Here is a 17,961-nt window from a genome sequence, read left to right as displayed (position 1 = left end):
CATGCATACAAAGATAAATAAATAGCCCTGTGGGGGACAGATGGTTATTTCTTCACTGTTTCTGAGAAGATTTTAAAATAAATTACCTGAATTTGAGGTGAAAACCCCCCTTTTCAGCCTCTTATATTGGGCAGATCCGGATGGGGAGCACAACCCCATGGAGACCTTAATGTTCTGATGTATCGTGCCAAATTTGCTCCATATCGGTCATCCACTTTGTTTTAGTGAACATGAGGGATAGGGGGAGGGGGCCCGTGGCCCCTCCCGGGGAGATACGGCCATGGGGAGCACAACATAAGGTTAGGGCGTGGTCACGATGCCGCATTGCCAGTTCGGTCTGGATCCGGTTGTTGGTTTCTGAGAAGATATTGGAATGAAATACCAATATTTGGGGCAACCCCCCCACCCCCCCCCCCCCCCTCCAATTAACCTCCTTTAAATGGGCGGATCCAGATGTGGACAACCCCATAAGACCTTACTCTCCTGATGCATTGTACTAAATTTGGTCCATATTGCTCAGGTAGTTGTGGAGATGGTTTCTGCTGGTTAATTATTTTCGTAGCACTCAATAAAGTTACACTTTGGACACATTCTTTAAATTTTCCTCACTCAATACAATTGTTGGAACAGCAGAAAAAGTTAAGTTTAATGCTTTGGCAATATAGTCAGGTTCACTGTTTTTTCGTTCAAAAATTTTGGAGATTAGTAAAACTATACATTTTTGGAATATTCAGAGCATGAGGAATCCAAAAATTAATGTTGGCATTTACTTAGACACCTGCATGGCCGCCATTTTGGATTTTCAAAATGGCCACCATAAAATACATAATTTGCGCTATCTCGGCTTCTAGTCAACCTAGAATCTTATTTAAATATGCTAATCCTATGTTTTCTGGGTCAAAAAAACCATTGGTGGGATCATTAGGCTTCTAATCCGAACACTTGCTTCACTTTTAGGACTTTCCAGATGTTAGTGATGAAGATCTGTAAAAGCATATTCCTGAACGGTATAGACCTAGTAGATCCTGTGTATAGGACTTATAGTTCAATCTGATACTAACAAGGCTACTTTCTTGCTTTATAAACCCATATCTATAACTTCAAAGGACTTGCAATATCATGTATTATGTAATACAGTTATATCACAAATATAAAGACAATGGTTTTCAATTACCTTTGTTTGTTGCTTTTCTATAATCCTGAGCACTATTTTGAGGCCTTTATTGGATTCCTTGACCCAGAAAACATAGGATTAGCATATTTAATTAAGTTTCTAGGTTGACTAGAAGCCGAGATAGCGCAAAATATGTATTTTATGGCGGCCATGCAGGTGTCTGCGCAAATGCCAACATTGATTTTTCGGATTCTCCATACTCTGATGATTCCAAAAATGTACAGGTTTGCTAATCTCCCAAAATTTTGAACGAAATTATATTTGTTAACATAGTGAACCTGACTAATATGGAGAAGGAAGAAGGACAGCTTTGCTGAAAGCTAAGTAAAAGATATACGATTAGTTATAATCGTTAAAGTGTTAAATTTTGTCAGATTTCAATCCAGATTTTGATACTTATTTCGTCTATGGGATCTAATCCTCAAGTCCGAATTCAGATTTTGATTATATGCTTTAATCAGTTCGTGAGAGTAGATAGTGTTTCCAAGCAAAGGCACGTTTCAATGCGCCGAAACAAAATGGTGGCTTAAGAACCCAGCGATGTGACAGTGGGCTGACCAAGATGGCAAACTGCCATTTTGGTAAAGCTTTTTGGGTTTTTACGGCGTAGTCCATAGGGCAAAGCCATCTAGAACAGTTTGTCCGTATGTATGTATGTATTACGTTTTTCATTCAGTGTGAAACACAAACAAACTGATTGTTAAAATGACAAATCAAATATCATAAACATCGGCGGTACAGGCTCTTCCAAAAAAAAAACCGGTACATATAGGCCTTAGGCTTCATGCCTCACCTTCGGGCTGCTTCAGACAAATTAAGCCCAGGTTTCTTAATACAGTGGTGTATCATTTCAGTCGTATAATTTTCGTAATAGTAATAATAATAGTATAGTAAATATGACCATAACACTTTAATCCCAATGTCGTGAATACAAAGTTGATGGTTTGAAGCGGTGTATGGTTCATGAATCAATGATAAGCAGTGTACGGTTCTAACAACCGCGGAAGTAAGGAATTCACCTCGGTCTTTTGATAGCATGTTATTAACCCAACCCATGTGGGGATATAGATGACATAAGATCTTCCCTCAGTTCTGCAAGTAAAACTTACCTCACAGATGTTGGGATTCCTCCAAATTTCCTTGTTTAATGTTATAAACAGCATTAGCGACTGTATAAAAAGCTAATCATGTGTTTATAGTTTATAATATAATGTGTTTGTGGTTTATAATGTGTTTGTGGTTTATAATCTTTTACAAGCCCGGTCTTGTTTTGTTATGAGCACCCCATTAATCATCTTCAAAAAAGATGTTTTTAACACACCCAAACACACAGTTTTCCTTCATGCACTCCCTGGAGAGTCAAGAAGTATGCATGCAAAGTTTGGGGCTGCTATATTTCATGGGTTTGGAGTTATGGAGGAGACGCCTGGAAGCTGAAGAGCGCCAAAATTGTAACAGTGATAATTGGGGCAATGGGAATGAAAAGGAAGAACTTTACAGAGATCTTAAAACCATCCCTTGTACCAAAAACGAACTACAGTTGGAGGCTGTACGGGGCTCAGTGACGATCCTGGAAAAGAGCCCTTGGAACAAAATTCTGAAAATAACACAATTTCACAACTTAGCCCATGAATCGCAATCCTTCACCGAAACGGCGGTGGATACTTCAAGTCCTGGGAGGACTCCGTTCCACCTTCTAAAACCCAAATTATGGAGATAACAAACAACGACAGACACACACACACACACACACACACACACACACACACACACACACACACACACACACACACACACACACACACACACACACACACACTCTCTTTTATTATTACAGATAAGGGATACAGGGAGGGGACTGGGTAGGGTAGAGATAAGGGATACAGTGGCCCCATTTCTGGGGGAGATATGATCATGAGGAGCACAACTAAAGGTTAGGGCATGGTCCTGATGCTTCGTGGTGAGTTTGGTCTGGATCTTTGTGGTGGTTTCTGAGAATATTTTTGAATGAAATAACAATATTTGGGGCAACCCCCCTCCTCACCTCCTTTTAACCCTCTTCATAAGGGGCCCATCCAGATGAGGAGCACAACCACATGATGCATTGCTGTCCTGATGTATCGTATCAAATTTGGTCCATATCGTTCAATTTGGTCCATATCGGCCGGGTAGTTCGTGAGGAGATGTACAAGTCACGTATGTATGGATGACGATCGGCTGGAAATCGGGATCCACTCAATGAGGTTATTTCAGAGAAATAACTGAATAAACTTATTTAATCATAAAATGTTAAATTTAAGGCGTCACAGTACATAAAACCTTCTCCTGCTGTCAATGGAGTCTCTGGCAGTGGTGAAGAGGAGTGGTGAAGAGGAGTGGGGAGAGGATGGGGAGGGTTTAGACTTTAGAGGATCCAATTTAGAGTTGAGCTGGAAACTTTGGGCTATTACATTTGAATACTCAAGGGGGTCTACAGCAGTTTATGTCTTTCAATGCAACAGGAGCTGTAACAACCAAGTCTGACGGTGGGATAATGCTCTGGCATTCCGATTTTTATTGTGTCATTCAATAGATTCAAATGAATAATTGTGGATCCTGGGAGAGCGTTGGAGAATTCCAATCTAAGCATAACAAAAGGGTATCCCAAAAGGGTATCCAGTGCTTCTTGCATCCAAGGACAGAATATGTTTCATCACGGCAATGGCTCAAAGGCCTACACTTGCTAAAGCTACCTTAGGAATTATGAGAGCTGTAGGAATCTCACAGGAGATCCATGAAAACATAAAGGGTGAAATCTAATACATTTCAAGATACAGTGCTTTCAGAAAGTATTCACACCCCTTGACTTTTTTCACATTTTGTTGTTACAGCCTGGGTTGAATTAACATTTTTTTTGGTCACTGATCCACACGGTCACTGATCCACACGGATCCACACGGTCACTGATCCAAACATACCCAATAATGTCAAAGTGGAATTTTCTTTTGAGAATTTTTTACAACATAATTCAAAATGAAACACCGAAATATGTAATTTGCATAAGTACTCAACCCCGAGTCAATACTTCGTAGAAGCAGCGATTACAGCTTTGAGTCATCTTGGGTATGTCCGGATCAGCATTGCACATCTGGAATTTGGAAGTTTTCTCCCATTCTTCCTTGCAGATTTGTTCAAGCTTTGTCAAGTTGGATGGGGAGTGTCGGTGAACAGCAATCTTCAAGTCTTTCCACAGATTCTCAATGGGATTCAAGTCTGAGCTTTGGATGTATGCTTTGGGGCATTGGCCTGTTGGAACGTAAATGTTCGCTGCAGTCTAAGCTCTTTTGCATTCTGAAGCAGGTTCTCCTCAAGGATTTGCCTGTATTTGGCTCCATTCATTGTTCCCTCGATCCTCAAGTCTCACAATTCCTACTGCTGAAAAGCATCCCCATAGCATGATGCTGCCACCACATGCTTCATGGTAGGGATGTTGCTAGATTGGTGATTAGCTGTACTCGGTTTACGCCAGACGTAGAGCTTTGAATTCAGGCCAAAGAGTTAGATTTTCATCTCATCAGACCACGGAATCTTTTGCCTCATGCTCTCAACGTCTTTCATGTGCCTTTTTGCAAACTCCAGGTGTGGTGTCATGTGCCTTTTTCTCAGGAGTGGCTTCCGTCTGGCCACTCCCATAAAGCCTAGATCTGTGAAGTGCTACAGAGCCTGTTGTCCTTCCGGCAGGTTCTCCAATCTCAGCCAAATAACTCTGTAGTTCTGTCAGAGTAGTCATTGGGTTCTTGGTGCCCTCTCTGACCAAGGTCCTTCTTGCCTGGTTGCTCAGTTTGATCAGAAGGCCAACTCGATGACGAGTGTGGGTAGTTCGGCATTCTTTCCATTTCCTAATGATGGAGCTCACTGTACTCTTGGGAACTATCAACACTCTAGAAATCGTTTAAAATAAATCTTAATTTAACCCAGGCTGCAACACAACAAAATATGAAAGAAGTCAAGGGGTGTGAATACTTTCTGAAGGCACTGTAATTTAAAGTGTTCCATGTGTAAAGTAATGTGGAGGATATTGTTGATATCGTCATGACATGAAGAAGTGACAGGCACTGACCCACAGACGCAGGCATCTCCCCCCATTGCAGAACCACATCCTTGGTAATGCGTCCGTATGTGTTCACATACACGCCCTCGTCCTCGTAGCACAGCAGCAGCTCCATTCCCTCAGTGCTTGGTAGTACAATTATGGAATGTGGATTTACACCACCCTGGATCTGTGGACAACCAATCGTTAACCATATCCTGCTCTCATTATCTCACTACACCTTTGTCCTCATGAGATGGCTTTGTATTATTGAATAAACTGGTGAAGCAGGTCAAGAAAGGACCATATAATTGACAAACTCAAAAATTATCAATAAGATTGTTCTATTCACCCAAAGTAACAGCCAAACATATTTAGCTATCTAACAATATATTTCAGGTCCTGTGTATGTGGAGTCTACTCACATGTGATGGCTGATAGACAGTGTAGGCATTTGCAGAGTCCACATCAATAGCACTAAAGCCAGCATAATGTCCATAGATGACTTTGAGGCGCTGAGACTCTTCCACTGTCAGGTCCACGAGTAATGGCCTGTTGTCCAAGTTCCCAAATGACTAAAGGGTAAAAGCAAAAAAAAAAAAAACAGCGTTGGCTGTAGATTCGACCTGAGAACCTAGCTAGTTCTCTCTGCTTGTTTATACTGCTGGTCCAAGGTCAAATATGCTTCCAATTGTAAATCCAATGCTTTATTGCAATACACTTGCTCTCTCTCTTCACCTTTTCGGGTTATTCACGTAAACGTCTGAGTGATGAAATATTAATTTTCTTATTAAAACAAAAAACAGCATATACCAATCTATAATATCTATAATATAAAAGGAGCTCGTATTGGCGTGCCTGTGTGAATGCGTCCGTCCATCCGTCAACAATTGTCAAGCAATAACGGTACCTGTTACACAATCGGCAGTTTTATCAATCAGATGCTAGGCAATCTGCAAACAGCATGATATATTTAAGTAAGGTGAGGATAGATGGGCCGGTTTCAATTTACATTTACATTAAAACAGAAACTTCCTAATTCATCTTCTTCTTCACTTATAATAACGGTGAATCTCATTGAATCCCATTCCTCATATCGATTAGATTCGAAAAAGTTTGCTATATCCAATACTTATTTTCAACATTTCCATTTTATTCATATAACAGTAATATATCGCCCTATCAAACAGTATTTCTGATTATACAACGCTTTTAAAGCATCACAGAGCAGATCGCTCTACTTGCAACACAAGTGAGAAAAGGATACGAACAAAAAGCAGCTGATATTTCAATAATTCATTCGTCTGATTTTTAAAGGGTGAAAGTGATTTTTTATTTATTTTCCCCGAAAGCCTGTTAGCCAAAATACTATACCATCTATTTGTTATGTAAGCAAAAATGGTGAGGGGTGGCGCACTGATGCGATACATGCTATGACGACTCATATTTCAGTGCCAACTTTTCAACACATTCTAGAAACCAAGAGAGACCAGTAGGACATTTCTATGGGTCTCAATTGAAAATCACGGTTTCTCTTGGTTTTTACAGGAACCAGTAGATTTTCCAGTATAAACCTAACCAGATTCGGATGAAATCAATCGAAACCATCAGATGCAACTGGTCTGAAACCCATATAAACCAAAAGGAACCATTGAGTTCAACTGGTCCTGTAGAAACTATTAGAGTTAGCTGGTCTGAAAAACCCATAGACCAACGAAAATACTTTAATTATATGTTGTTATAAACAATTATTGCAAAACACAGTTCCACATAGAATTGAGTTATAGCCTTTTGTCATAACAGGGTTTCCCTGTAGAGTCTTTGTTGTATATGTGAATGCAAGATAGCTTAAATGGCAAAGCACTAGTACAGTTCACCAGAGGACCTGGGTTAAATTCCCAGTCTGGCCATGTAATTTTCCCACATATGTCAATTTGTTATTTTTAATCCTGTTCATTTAGATATTTGTATTCCATTGGTCCCCTATTGGTCCCTTTGACCTACTGTTTTTTTTTATTGGTATCTTCCACTGATTTAGTATTTCACTTTCCTTATTGAAAGGAGTAGATTGTACTGGTCCAATTTCCTATGGGACTTTTTTATGGGATTTGGCCAATTGGTTTTCTATGGGATTTTCGGCCTGGGTTGCTATCCCCCCTACCTCCCTTCTTCTTCCTTTCCTTTTCTTTTTCTTTTTCTTTCTCTTTCTCTCTCTCTCTCCTCAGATTAACCTGACACCTCTTTTCCATGTCACACTACTCCCCACGGTTATATCAGAACGAGCTGATTTGTCAATACTGTCACGGATTTCTTAACCCCAATCTGGGCCCGGTCAAAAATTACCTAATGCGATTCTTTAGTAATTTGCGTAATGTAACGTTTGATTACATAACATAACGTTTGATTACTGTGCATTCTGACGGGCTTCATTAAACCTTACTATTATTCGACATATGATTAGATTTTTGAGGTTCTTCATCGTGAAAAACACTCGACCCAAACAAAGCCAATGGAATCTGATGCAACAAACATAGGCAGTGTATAATCAACAGAGACCTACAGGCCTCGTGTGTTATGCCCAGCAGAAAACCAAGATGGCACTATATCATTTTGTCTCAGCGATATGGTTGGTGGAGTCAAGCAACAGATGTGGTGGGTATGGTCCGACAGCTGTCTGACCAATGCGTGCACATTTCAAACATTGACCCCCAACAATTACCTCAACAACAACAGCAACACAAAGCTCTTGTCGACCTGTGACACGTTGCAGGTAAAAAGTTTGTGTTGATCGCGGAGATGGTAAAGTGTACTGTACATAAATAAATAATTAAAGGTGTAATAGAGGCAGTGGTGATGCTGAAGTCCATATAAATAAATAATGCTTCCAAAAAGGCATATATACAATCATGTACTTTTCCCTCCCATCATTTTTTTATTGCTAAAATTCGAAAATAAAATAATGTGTCCCATGATCTTTAGCCCCAATCCCTAAATCATTTCACGTGCCTCATGCCCAAATATCATTGCATACATGTGCCGAGTATGAAAGAAACGAGTCCAGTCATTTTCTAGTAAAGACTTCGGACGGACACACGGATGGATGGAAGGATTGACAGAACCCAAAAATATAAGCCCCCATCAGCGCTAGCGCTGATGCCCGGTTCGAGACTAAAAATCTAGTGCATAACTGAATAATAATCTAGACTCTCAGATACATCGATATGTTTTTACTCCTCCATGGCAGTTTCCGAGGGCTTTCCATTGGCATCTGTTGATGGAAAGCAACCTCTCCATCAAAGTCGGTAGAACCAGCGAGACAGTTTCATGTAAATACATGAACTTGAAAAAGCAGCTTCAGAAAGATCCATGAAAAAAGGACCAGTGTGACCAAGTTAACTTAATGCAGAACAGAAAACTAGTATGATGGTAAAACATCACAGCTACATAATCGAAGTGTGGCAAGACAATTTAATGAGTTGTATGGCAAATATTAACCAGAAGTGATAATTGCAAATGAGACAAGCATCAAGCATTTCTGCACTGACCAACTAAAATGCAGAGAATTGTACCTTGAAAGCCATGAATTTATGGTAAGGCTTAGGTGCCCAAGCGTACACCTCCACAGAGTTCTTGAGTGCAATCACCAAAAACCGGATCCTCTCGTACTTCACTGTAATGATATGGCACCAGAAAGAAAAGGCTTGGAAAGAGAGCAACCAACAAAATCTCACTATGGCTAGTGGAGTAGCCTTTACGTGAACAGTTAGTAATGCTATAAAAGCAAACGTGCTGGTCCACAAGGCCCAAAATGCGTTTCCTGTAATGGAATAAGTTTGATTGTAGGCAAAGGCATTTGATAGTGAAAAATATTAATGATAAAAAACAACAACAAAATACTTCGCATATACAAGACTAATATTTCCAGTATTTGTGTGCAAGTCATCACTAAACCAGGATGGGAAACACGCATCGTAAATTCCCTTTGAAGGAACCATTGAAATCACATTTGCCCTCTGAGTTACAATCATCAAATTAATTACCGTTTTCACATTTTCGAGAGATAACTGCAATGTGCTGCAAGCTGAACCAGAGAGATAGAAGGTCACTTTCCTTTTGGCATTGAAGGCTGCTTTAACTCAAAAGAAAGAGCAGATTAATCTCACTAAAAGTGCAACGATGAGCCGACGAGGGCAATCATTTTTGGCAGTTAGTTAATTAAATTTTAACCGAATTCACATTTAACTGATACACTCAGACCTCTCCATTACTGGTAATTTATTCTCTTGGAATGGGAGATACTGAAAGTGAATTTATAAGCTCTTTGTAAAAACAGGTTTAAACACTCATGAAAATGAATTTGCTCTGCCTTACCACTTGCCACTGAGCTGCTTAGCCTTGGTTTGAATATCAACCAAACTATAAACTGTCATCCTGATGTTTCACATGCAGCGCGATGCATCAGCGTGTGCAGTGCCCCACATGTGGGCATTGAGCTGCGCGCATTATGCTGGCGTTCGTTGGTGAACTTTGAAGGTCCGACGTTAATCTTTCATGAAGATGAAGGAAGTTATCGCCGGCCCCTTGAACAAATTATAAATTCTTACCCGAATGCATAGAGGCAATGCATTAGTGGCACAGCCGCACCTCAAAGAGTGATGCAACTAGCGGGCCAAATTCAGAATTGAACCCCAGTCGAATATACAATCACTAACAGCAACTGCCAAAACTAAAAATAAATTATTGTGCATAACAATAGCTCTATACCAAATAAGCAAGATGTGTAGTTTATATTATGAAGATTGATTGTGCATAATCTAGCCTGCCTTTCATCATAAAGCAGATTCCGCAATTCTTTACTGCAAATACTTCGAGCAAACAGAAGAAAGCTGCATTTCACACATCACATAGGAATTTGATTATTGTAGTTAAATACGTAGTGTGTTCAAAAAGTATCCGACCTTTATTTTTCGTGCGTAAAAAAAAAGAAGCTAGGGAGGCGTTGATTGGTGCACGTATGTAGGCGATCCTAATGCGCACGTGTGAATTTTTTCCCACCTGCAGAAGCTGTCATTCGACGGCAGACCGCCGATGAGTGAGGACATGTAAGTGAGCGCCGTCGGATTTTCGTTTTTGACAAAATGACCGAAAATCTTGAACAACGCTACTGCATCAAATTTTGTGTAAAGCTTGGCGATTCCCAAGTGGAAACGATCCGCAAGATTCAACACCGTTCATTCCATTATGAAGGAGTTCATTCCATTCATTCCATTATGCCCCCAAGCCCAACAGTGATCCCAGCTTCCTCAACACAGTGATCACTGGTGATGAGTCCTGGGTTTATGGGTTCGCTGTTCACAGTCTCCAGCATGTCCTGTGCGATCGCCAAACGGAGTTGCTTCTGCTCAATCGTTAGCAGCTTTGGTACGAACTTCGCTGAGATTCTCCTGAAGCCCAAATCCTCCTTCATAATGGAATGAACGGTGTTGAATCTTGCGGATCGTTTCCACTTGGGAATCGCCAAGCTTTACACAAAATTTGATGCAGTAGCGTTGTTCAAGATTTTCCGTCATTTTGTCAAAAACGAAAATCCGACGGCGCTCACTTACATGTCCTCACTCATCGGCGGTCTGCCGTCGAATGACAGCTTCTGCAGGTGGGAAAAAATTCACGCGTGCGCATTAGGATCGCCTACATACGTGCACCAATCAACGCCTCCCTAACTTCTTTTTTTTTACGCACGAAAAATAAAGGTCGGATACTTTTTGAACATAGTAGTAGGTCACATTAATGTACAAAGGGTCATCCTCAAACTGTTTCTAGAACGAATGTAACCTTCAATATGAGTGAAACTGATCCACCTACAACAGATGACTTGCCTGATAGAAGACACTATATCAACGACTATGTATCATAATGGAGATTGTAATGATGAATGTGAGGAGAGTTAAAAAGCAATGGCAAAGGATTAAGTCAACAGGCATTCACCAAGATGATGAAGTAAAAAATAAATAAATATTGCAGCAGACTCACCAACTTTGTAATGTACACATCCCTCAAGGTCTCCAACCGTGGCCCATCCCTGTTTCTTCTCCACTTCTGGATCATTGTGCAATATCTTGTTGCGGAGCCAAGACAGGTAGTACACACGCAGTTTATTCTTCTTGCCTGTGAAAGTAGAACGTCGTTACTGCCAGATTCATGCTGACGAACATGGTCAGTCTAAAGCCACGTGCTTTCTGTGCAACCTCCCAAATGTGTAATAAGCAGAATGAACCTTGATAAACGAATATAAAAAACACGATAGTGTGTAAACGGGATTATAATCTTTTCAGCTAGTTTTAAAATTTTGAGTCACGTATTTTTGTACATATAGCATTGCAGTAATAAAGAGCTGTTTGAGATCAAGAACAGAGGCAACCGAGAACGGCACTCGGTAGAGCACATACTTCCAGCCAGGCTGAACAGTTCACGTTTTGGATCCCAGTGATAGGCCGGGTCTGGATCTGTACCTGAACCAAAATCTAATCGGCTTGTTCTCGTCACCTAACCAATGCATCCACCAAGTTTTGGCCGATTGAGATATCGTGCTATACACTTCGACCCCGACATTCACGGGGGATACGTTACTGGAAAATGCCACGAAAGTTAGAACCGCGAATGTTGAGGCATTGTTTCAATGTAAAAAGGGGGATAGGTTCTGGGCATTTTAAAAACTGCGAATGGGGAGGCAAAAATCTGCAAATATCAAGGCAAAATCCGCAAATGTCAGGGCATTGTTTCAGTGAGGAAAAGGGAGACAGCTAATTGCACTAATAGATAGGTTGGAGTGTTTTCATTTTGTACAGTCACTCACGAGGGATGAAGTGTTATGCAGATGGTGGAATATCCCAGCGAAGCAATGTTTACTGTGTGAATGGCGGATTATACCTCGAAGCAATGATCATTGTGTGAATGGTGGGATATCCCGCGAAGCAATGATCACTGTGTGAATGGCACGATATCCCACAAAGCAATGTTTACCATGTGAATGGTGGGATATCCCGTTAAGCAATGTTTACTGTGTGAATGGTGGGATATCCCGTGAAGCAATGTTTACCGTGTGAATGGTGGGATATCCCGCGAAGCAATGCTCACTGTGTGAATGGTGGAGGATCCCACAAAGTTTGCTTATAGCAAGGCTATAATATTTTATGTGGCCGCTAAAAGCCATCAAAACACAAACCGCAGGGCCGGGAATGTAGAAGCCAGAGGGCCCCCCCAGCCCTCTCTGGGCTCTGTCCCCCAAATATTCCTACAGGTCGCACAAGATCTGCTTGCAACCCTCTTATGGTTAAACTGCCAAAATCAAGACTTTCTGCTCACCTTCACTCCTTCATTCCTCTTTTCTCCCGCCTCTGGAACAAACTCCCTCACTCTCTTCAATCCCACTCCACCCTCCAGGTCTTTAAAACGGCTGTTCACCACCATCTCTTATCCTCCCCCATCCAAAACCTTGATCTTTTCTACCCCCGCTAATTTCGGTCCCCTTGTGTTTTATACCTCTCCCCCCCCGCCCTCCCCCTCCCATGCCTCCTGCCCCCAAGCCCTCTCCCTCCCACACTTCTCCCTGCTCTCAAATGTTGTGGTTGTGTGCTTCCCCTTCTCTCCCCATCTTGTCTTCCGCTCCCTCTTTTTGTGTGTTTTGTTTGTCTGGTTGATTTGTTTGTGAAATAAATGTTAGCTCTTTCACGAGCCTCGATTCAGTATACAAAAAAAAAAAAAGAAAAAAAAAAAGCCGATCATGCTCGCGGCTCGTGTCATTTTTTTTTTGGGGTCCGTGAAAAACCGCAAATTTGTGGGACACATGGCTGCGAATGTAGAAGCAGGTCGCAATTTATCAACCGCGAATATGCAGGGTCCGTGAATGTTGGGAACGCGAATGTTGGGGTTGAGGTGTATATTGTTTTTGGCCCCATCTTTGAATGGTAAAGAATCACTTAAAAATTCTAGTATCCGGATCCGGATTCGGACCCTTCACCAAAATCTAGTAAATTCATCCTTGTCAAACACCCAACCTGTCCACCAAATTTTGTCCGAATCCATCCACAACTTTTAGAGATATCCTGTTCACAGGGGTGAAAAACAGGGGTGAAAACAACCTCCATCCACCTTCAGTGGCGAATGTAATTTAACAAGTAACTGTTACTCTAGGCCTTTTTGGTGGTATGGAGAATACATATGTGTAATATGAAAGCTAAGTCTTGAATGCTTGTTGACGTATTGTGTTCACAAGCCAAATTGCCGAGATGGTTGCCATGGCAACATAATTCAGCCAATCATAGCCATGATGTAATCAGATTGAGATAATGTCTACAATATGAATAGATATGTACAATATGAAAGCTGGATATTCAACGGTTTTTGAAATATTAAAGTACTAGGGATAGGTATAGTATTTGAAATATTTTAAAATATTAAATATTAAAGTATAAAAATATTTGAAACATAAAGTACATGACAGATGATCCATCATGGGTTGAATGATCCATCATGGGACGGGTGATCAGTCGGTCGGACGGAACTCATTTTAACGCCCCCATCTCCGGCATTTTCAGAGGAGCGGGGGACATACATGTGAGATGTGCGGAGTGGGTATACTTTTGGGATCTACTTTTGAATGGGGCAATGCTTGATCTGATCTACATATTATTACAGGGTTGGTGAGGATGGAAAAAGGAAGAAAGAAGAGAAGTGAAGAAGTAGGCAGGTGGGGATGGGAGGAGGGAGGGGCAAGGGGACTAGGACGAGAGGGAAGGAAGAAGAATGTTCATACTTAATTGTGAGAATGAAGTGGCTTTTCTTACACCCCTTCCTGATCTTTCTCTACCCTCAATACGAGTCGACCATTGCTTACATCAAGTCTCACGAACATTCCAAGACAATCCATACCCAGATCCATCACTTTTACCAGAAATAGTGACCAGGATGTTAAGCCCTTCAAGAACATCCATCTGCTGGAAACGGCGCCGATTGATCAAGGTATAAACACGGCCCTGCCCACTTCGATCCAGCAACAGCAGTCCACTCTCAGTACCCACTAACAGATTAACTCCTGCAAGAAAGAAAAGTGAGCAGAATGAACATTTTCACAACTCTACTAGTTATTCACATACCGGCAGAAAAAAAACAGCCGATTAATTTTACAGTGAAGCTTTCCTTCGAGGCATATTAGTATATCATACCTACCCCAAAGTGCAGCACACAGGATCTCCGAATTGAACCTCTTCTTGTATTTTCGGATCTCCGGGGCATCGTTTTGTGGCCGTGTATTAGTTGGATTCACATTCACCACCGAGCCCTTTCTGCCCTGCTCAGCACGTGTGGCCACAATCTGTGCAGCGGCCACTGCCTGCGCTGCAGCCACTGCCATCATCATTCACAAAGAAAATCATATATTCAGTAATAATTTATATGAATAAACTGTACAAACATCATGCGATTCATTCGGAAAATTGTAAAAGCGACCAAGACAGCATAACAGCTACAAACTTTACACAAATATCTTTTGAAGAAGGTGTGGGATGAAATTTTCTAGCCTTTTTGCATAATCTGTCGATGGCTTATCATTGAAATTGATGGAAGAGATGTGGGAATTTACAAGAACAGGATTCTTCGCAGGCTCTCAATCACTAACTTCATCCAATAACCCAATGCAAATGATGTGATTAAAAATTTGGATTAAAAAGATTTTTTAGAATGCTATTTTTTTAGAATGAATTTTAGAATGAATTTTTTTTAGAATGAAGACTTCTTCATTATATGACAAAATGGCTGAGAGAATACTTGAGTATTCAAAGTCCAAATATGAAAACCAAATGTGCCATGCTTAGAAAATGTAAACAGATTTAAATAAACGAGTAATAGGCGTCCACAACCATTGTTGACCATGTTGTGGCACGTTTGCTGATGCCCTCACTTTTTTTTCTTTCGCCCTCACTTTTTCACCTTTGTTCACTTTAAAAATTTGTTTTCTCCGCAACCACTTCAGCGATTTACACGAAACTTTCGACATAGGAGCAGACCCATGGATATTTTTTTTTAAACAAAGTTACATAATGATTGGATGGAAAATGCGGGCTGTATTCCAAAAAGTCTGTTTTCTGCAGGCATGGGTTGCAGGGTATTTCACGTATCAGGAATAAATGGCCTCGATGTCGCATTGCTCAGCTGAATAATAAATGAGGTCATACATACAGAGACAGAAAGCAGCGGCATCATTATCTGCTGAGCTGGAATTAATTGGATGCAGGTTTAATACACGGAACAGGTCCTTCAACCCTGGAAGTCTCACAGTCCTACTCTGTCACTCCAGAAGGATCATCAGATGAATCCACATATCTATTACCATGGCCAGCCATTGGAAGAGGTTCAGTCTCTTTAACTTCTACGCCTCACCATCAACCAAGACCTCTTCTGGGCTGACCATACAGCAAAACTGGCTTCCAAAGCCAGCCATAGACTGAGCATTCTACGTCGTTATAAGTCAATCCTTGCAAATCAGAACTACCAACAGCCAAATAAGCCTTTGTCCACACCTCGATGGAGTACTACTCTCTCCTATGGGCTACCACCCCAACATCACATCTGTCTCTCCTCGATTCTCAAGAATCAAAAGCTCTCATTATTTGGAATGTCCTGTAATGAGGCCAACGCACCAGATCTATTGTTCTCAGATTACATGAAAGTCGGTGGGCACTCCAATTTTACTGCCTTTCATCCCATCTAGCTCCCTCTGCTCTCTCAGCCCTCTGACACTCCAGGATGCATGCATCCTTCCAGCAACTCCCTCCTGGGTAAACTCCCAAAAGGTAGGCTGCCTGCACACCTAAACCTTTGATCCTCGCCTCTCCCAATGGTGGAAATGCCTTCTTGAGGTTGTTCTATCCCATTCTTCTCTTTGGAACTTTGGAACAAGCAGGCAGTGCTCCACCATCTAGCCCTCAATCATCTCAGTCTTCCATGAACCTCAATCAAGTAAAAAATAAAAATAAAAAAAATTCAGAAAGTGTGAAAGAATTGAACACCGAATGAAATCAAAAAGATTTAATAAAAGAAAAACAGAAAACAAAAAAGTGGCACAGGCAAATGAGTCGCCAAGATAATGTTATCGTGGGATAAGGTAGATTGAACAAGGAAGGAGTGGGAGTGAGAACATACGTGATGGGCTTGGCACAAAGGGGGATGCCTTGATGAGTCCATTTCCAACAAACGGAGCAAACGAAGTGGAAGAAGACACCCCTTTTTGCACCTGCCGCAGTCCACCAGGTATTCAAGTAAATACAAAAAATGTGATCATTTTTATAGAAACAAGGAATCAGTAACATTTTCACTCACACAGTAAATGTTAAAGGGGAACCCAAACACACTAATTTATCCCTTGATACCCCACAAAATAAATGTGTTTTTTTCCAATTTCCGATTTATAAAGTGGGTATTTTTGTAATGAAAAGTCGAAATCTTCTTCTTCTTCTTCCCATATAGCCATGATGCCACACCCGGTATATAAATTAAAGCTTTAATTGCAACATCAAATCACTGGATTGTTATTGAATCATAATTATTGAAAAGTCACCCGCAAACGAGGGTATTCGGAAAATATTCCAAAGCTCTCTGTGAATACAAAGTACCTCTTTATAAACCCCATGCTATACTTTATTTCTGGATCTTAAGATACAAGACTTGACAATGATTTGAGAAAAAATCATTTCTTACTGATGGCCTAAACAAAGATATTTCCCATGACAAAAATGTGGCAATTCACATATTTGGAAAGTCAAACAAGCAAATGCAATTAAACTTATTGCACCTCATCAGAGGGTGTATTAAGCCCTGCAGGTGATAGAGTGACAGCAGGGCTGCCGCCAGGTGTTCCCGAAGCAAGGGGTAGTAGGTCAGGGAGAACTCCGCAGCGGCCATGAACATCTGTACCTCCCGGAGTGCTCTGTACCTTAAACAGCCCATTCTGCAGTCACAATTGGAGATGTGAGGGGTTAAAATGCCAACCTATTTCCCTAAAGAGAGGTATTACTGATTTATGCAAATATTTGCTTCCTACTTGGTCGAGCATCTAGTTTGTCTGAGCAGACAGGATTGCTCAGAGATAGGGAACTTACCTTTGAGCTGTCGAATCTGGATTTGATCCCCAGCCCGACAATTACATTGTCATCCATATGCTGTGCAGGCAGGACGTTGAGTCAACGAGTGCACCATCCGTTGGACTGGCCGAAAAGCCAGGGCCTCATCTGGCAGCGCTAGCTGGTGGACCTTAGATATGCCACAATATTTTGCAAAGAGTAGGCTATTGTGTGCTGGCCACATTCCAAATTCCTGCCCGAAATCAGATTTCAGCTTCCACAAAGTCCAACAATGGGCCAGGGCTTGGCGTTCTCTTCCCACTATGGACATGTGGTACAAGGCCTGGTTTGAACAATCACCAGGATATAACAGGTAAAACCAGAGCATCACTTGGTACAGTGCATAGCCCCACCAGGCTGAACAGTTTACATTTTGTATGCCACCGATAGGCTGGATCTGCATTCGGTCCATTCGTCCTCGTCATGCACCAACATCGAATCGGCTTGTTCCTGTCACCTAACCAACTCATCCACATAGATTTGTCATAATCCATCCACAACTTTTTGACATATCATTATATATGTACATCGTTTTTCCCTATCTC

The 17,961-nt window shown here is 41.2% G+C and overlaps 1 protein-coding gene across 2 annotated transcripts in view; it reads right to left on the bottom strand.

The window, feature by feature from the left end:
* The window catches only part of LOC137418836 (TRAF2 and NCK-interacting protein kinase), a 211,078-nt gene that overhangs the window by 4,965 nt on the left and 188,152 nt on the right, over positions 1-17,961 (bottom strand). For both annotated transcript variants that reach the window (XM_078784643.1, XM_078784644.1), the window contains 8 exons: positions 17,089-17,244; positions 16,440-16,530; positions 14,469-14,645; positions 14,191-14,334; positions 11,274-11,408; positions 8,813-8,913; positions 5,669-5,818; positions 5,274-5,433 (listed from right to left, as the gene is read on the bottom strand). Coding sequence is in view for 1 of the 2 variants with exons in the window: in XM_078784644.1 (XP_078640770.1) it covers positions 5,274-5,433; positions 5,669-5,818; positions 8,813-8,913; positions 11,274-11,408; positions 14,191-14,334; positions 14,469-14,645; positions 16,440-16,530; positions 17,089-17,244 (1,114 nt within the window). In the remaining variant the exon portion in view is untranslated. The remainder of the gene's footprint in view (positions 1-5,273; positions 5,434-5,668; positions 5,819-8,812; positions 8,914-11,273; positions 11,409-14,190; positions 14,335-14,468; positions 14,646-16,439; positions 16,531-17,088; positions 17,245-17,961) is intronic.

The sequence above is a fragment of the Myxine glutinosa genome, chromosome 9 (genome assembly GCF_964187855.1).
Source record: "Myxine glutinosa chromosome 9, kmMyxGlut1.1, whole genome shotgun sequence".
NCBI classification, from domain to species: Eukaryota; Metazoa; Chordata; class Myxini; order Myxiniformes; family Myxinidae; genus Myxine; species Myxine glutinosa.
Note: the sequence above shows the minus strand (reverse complement) of the source record. Positions and strands in the feature narration are given on the sequence as shown.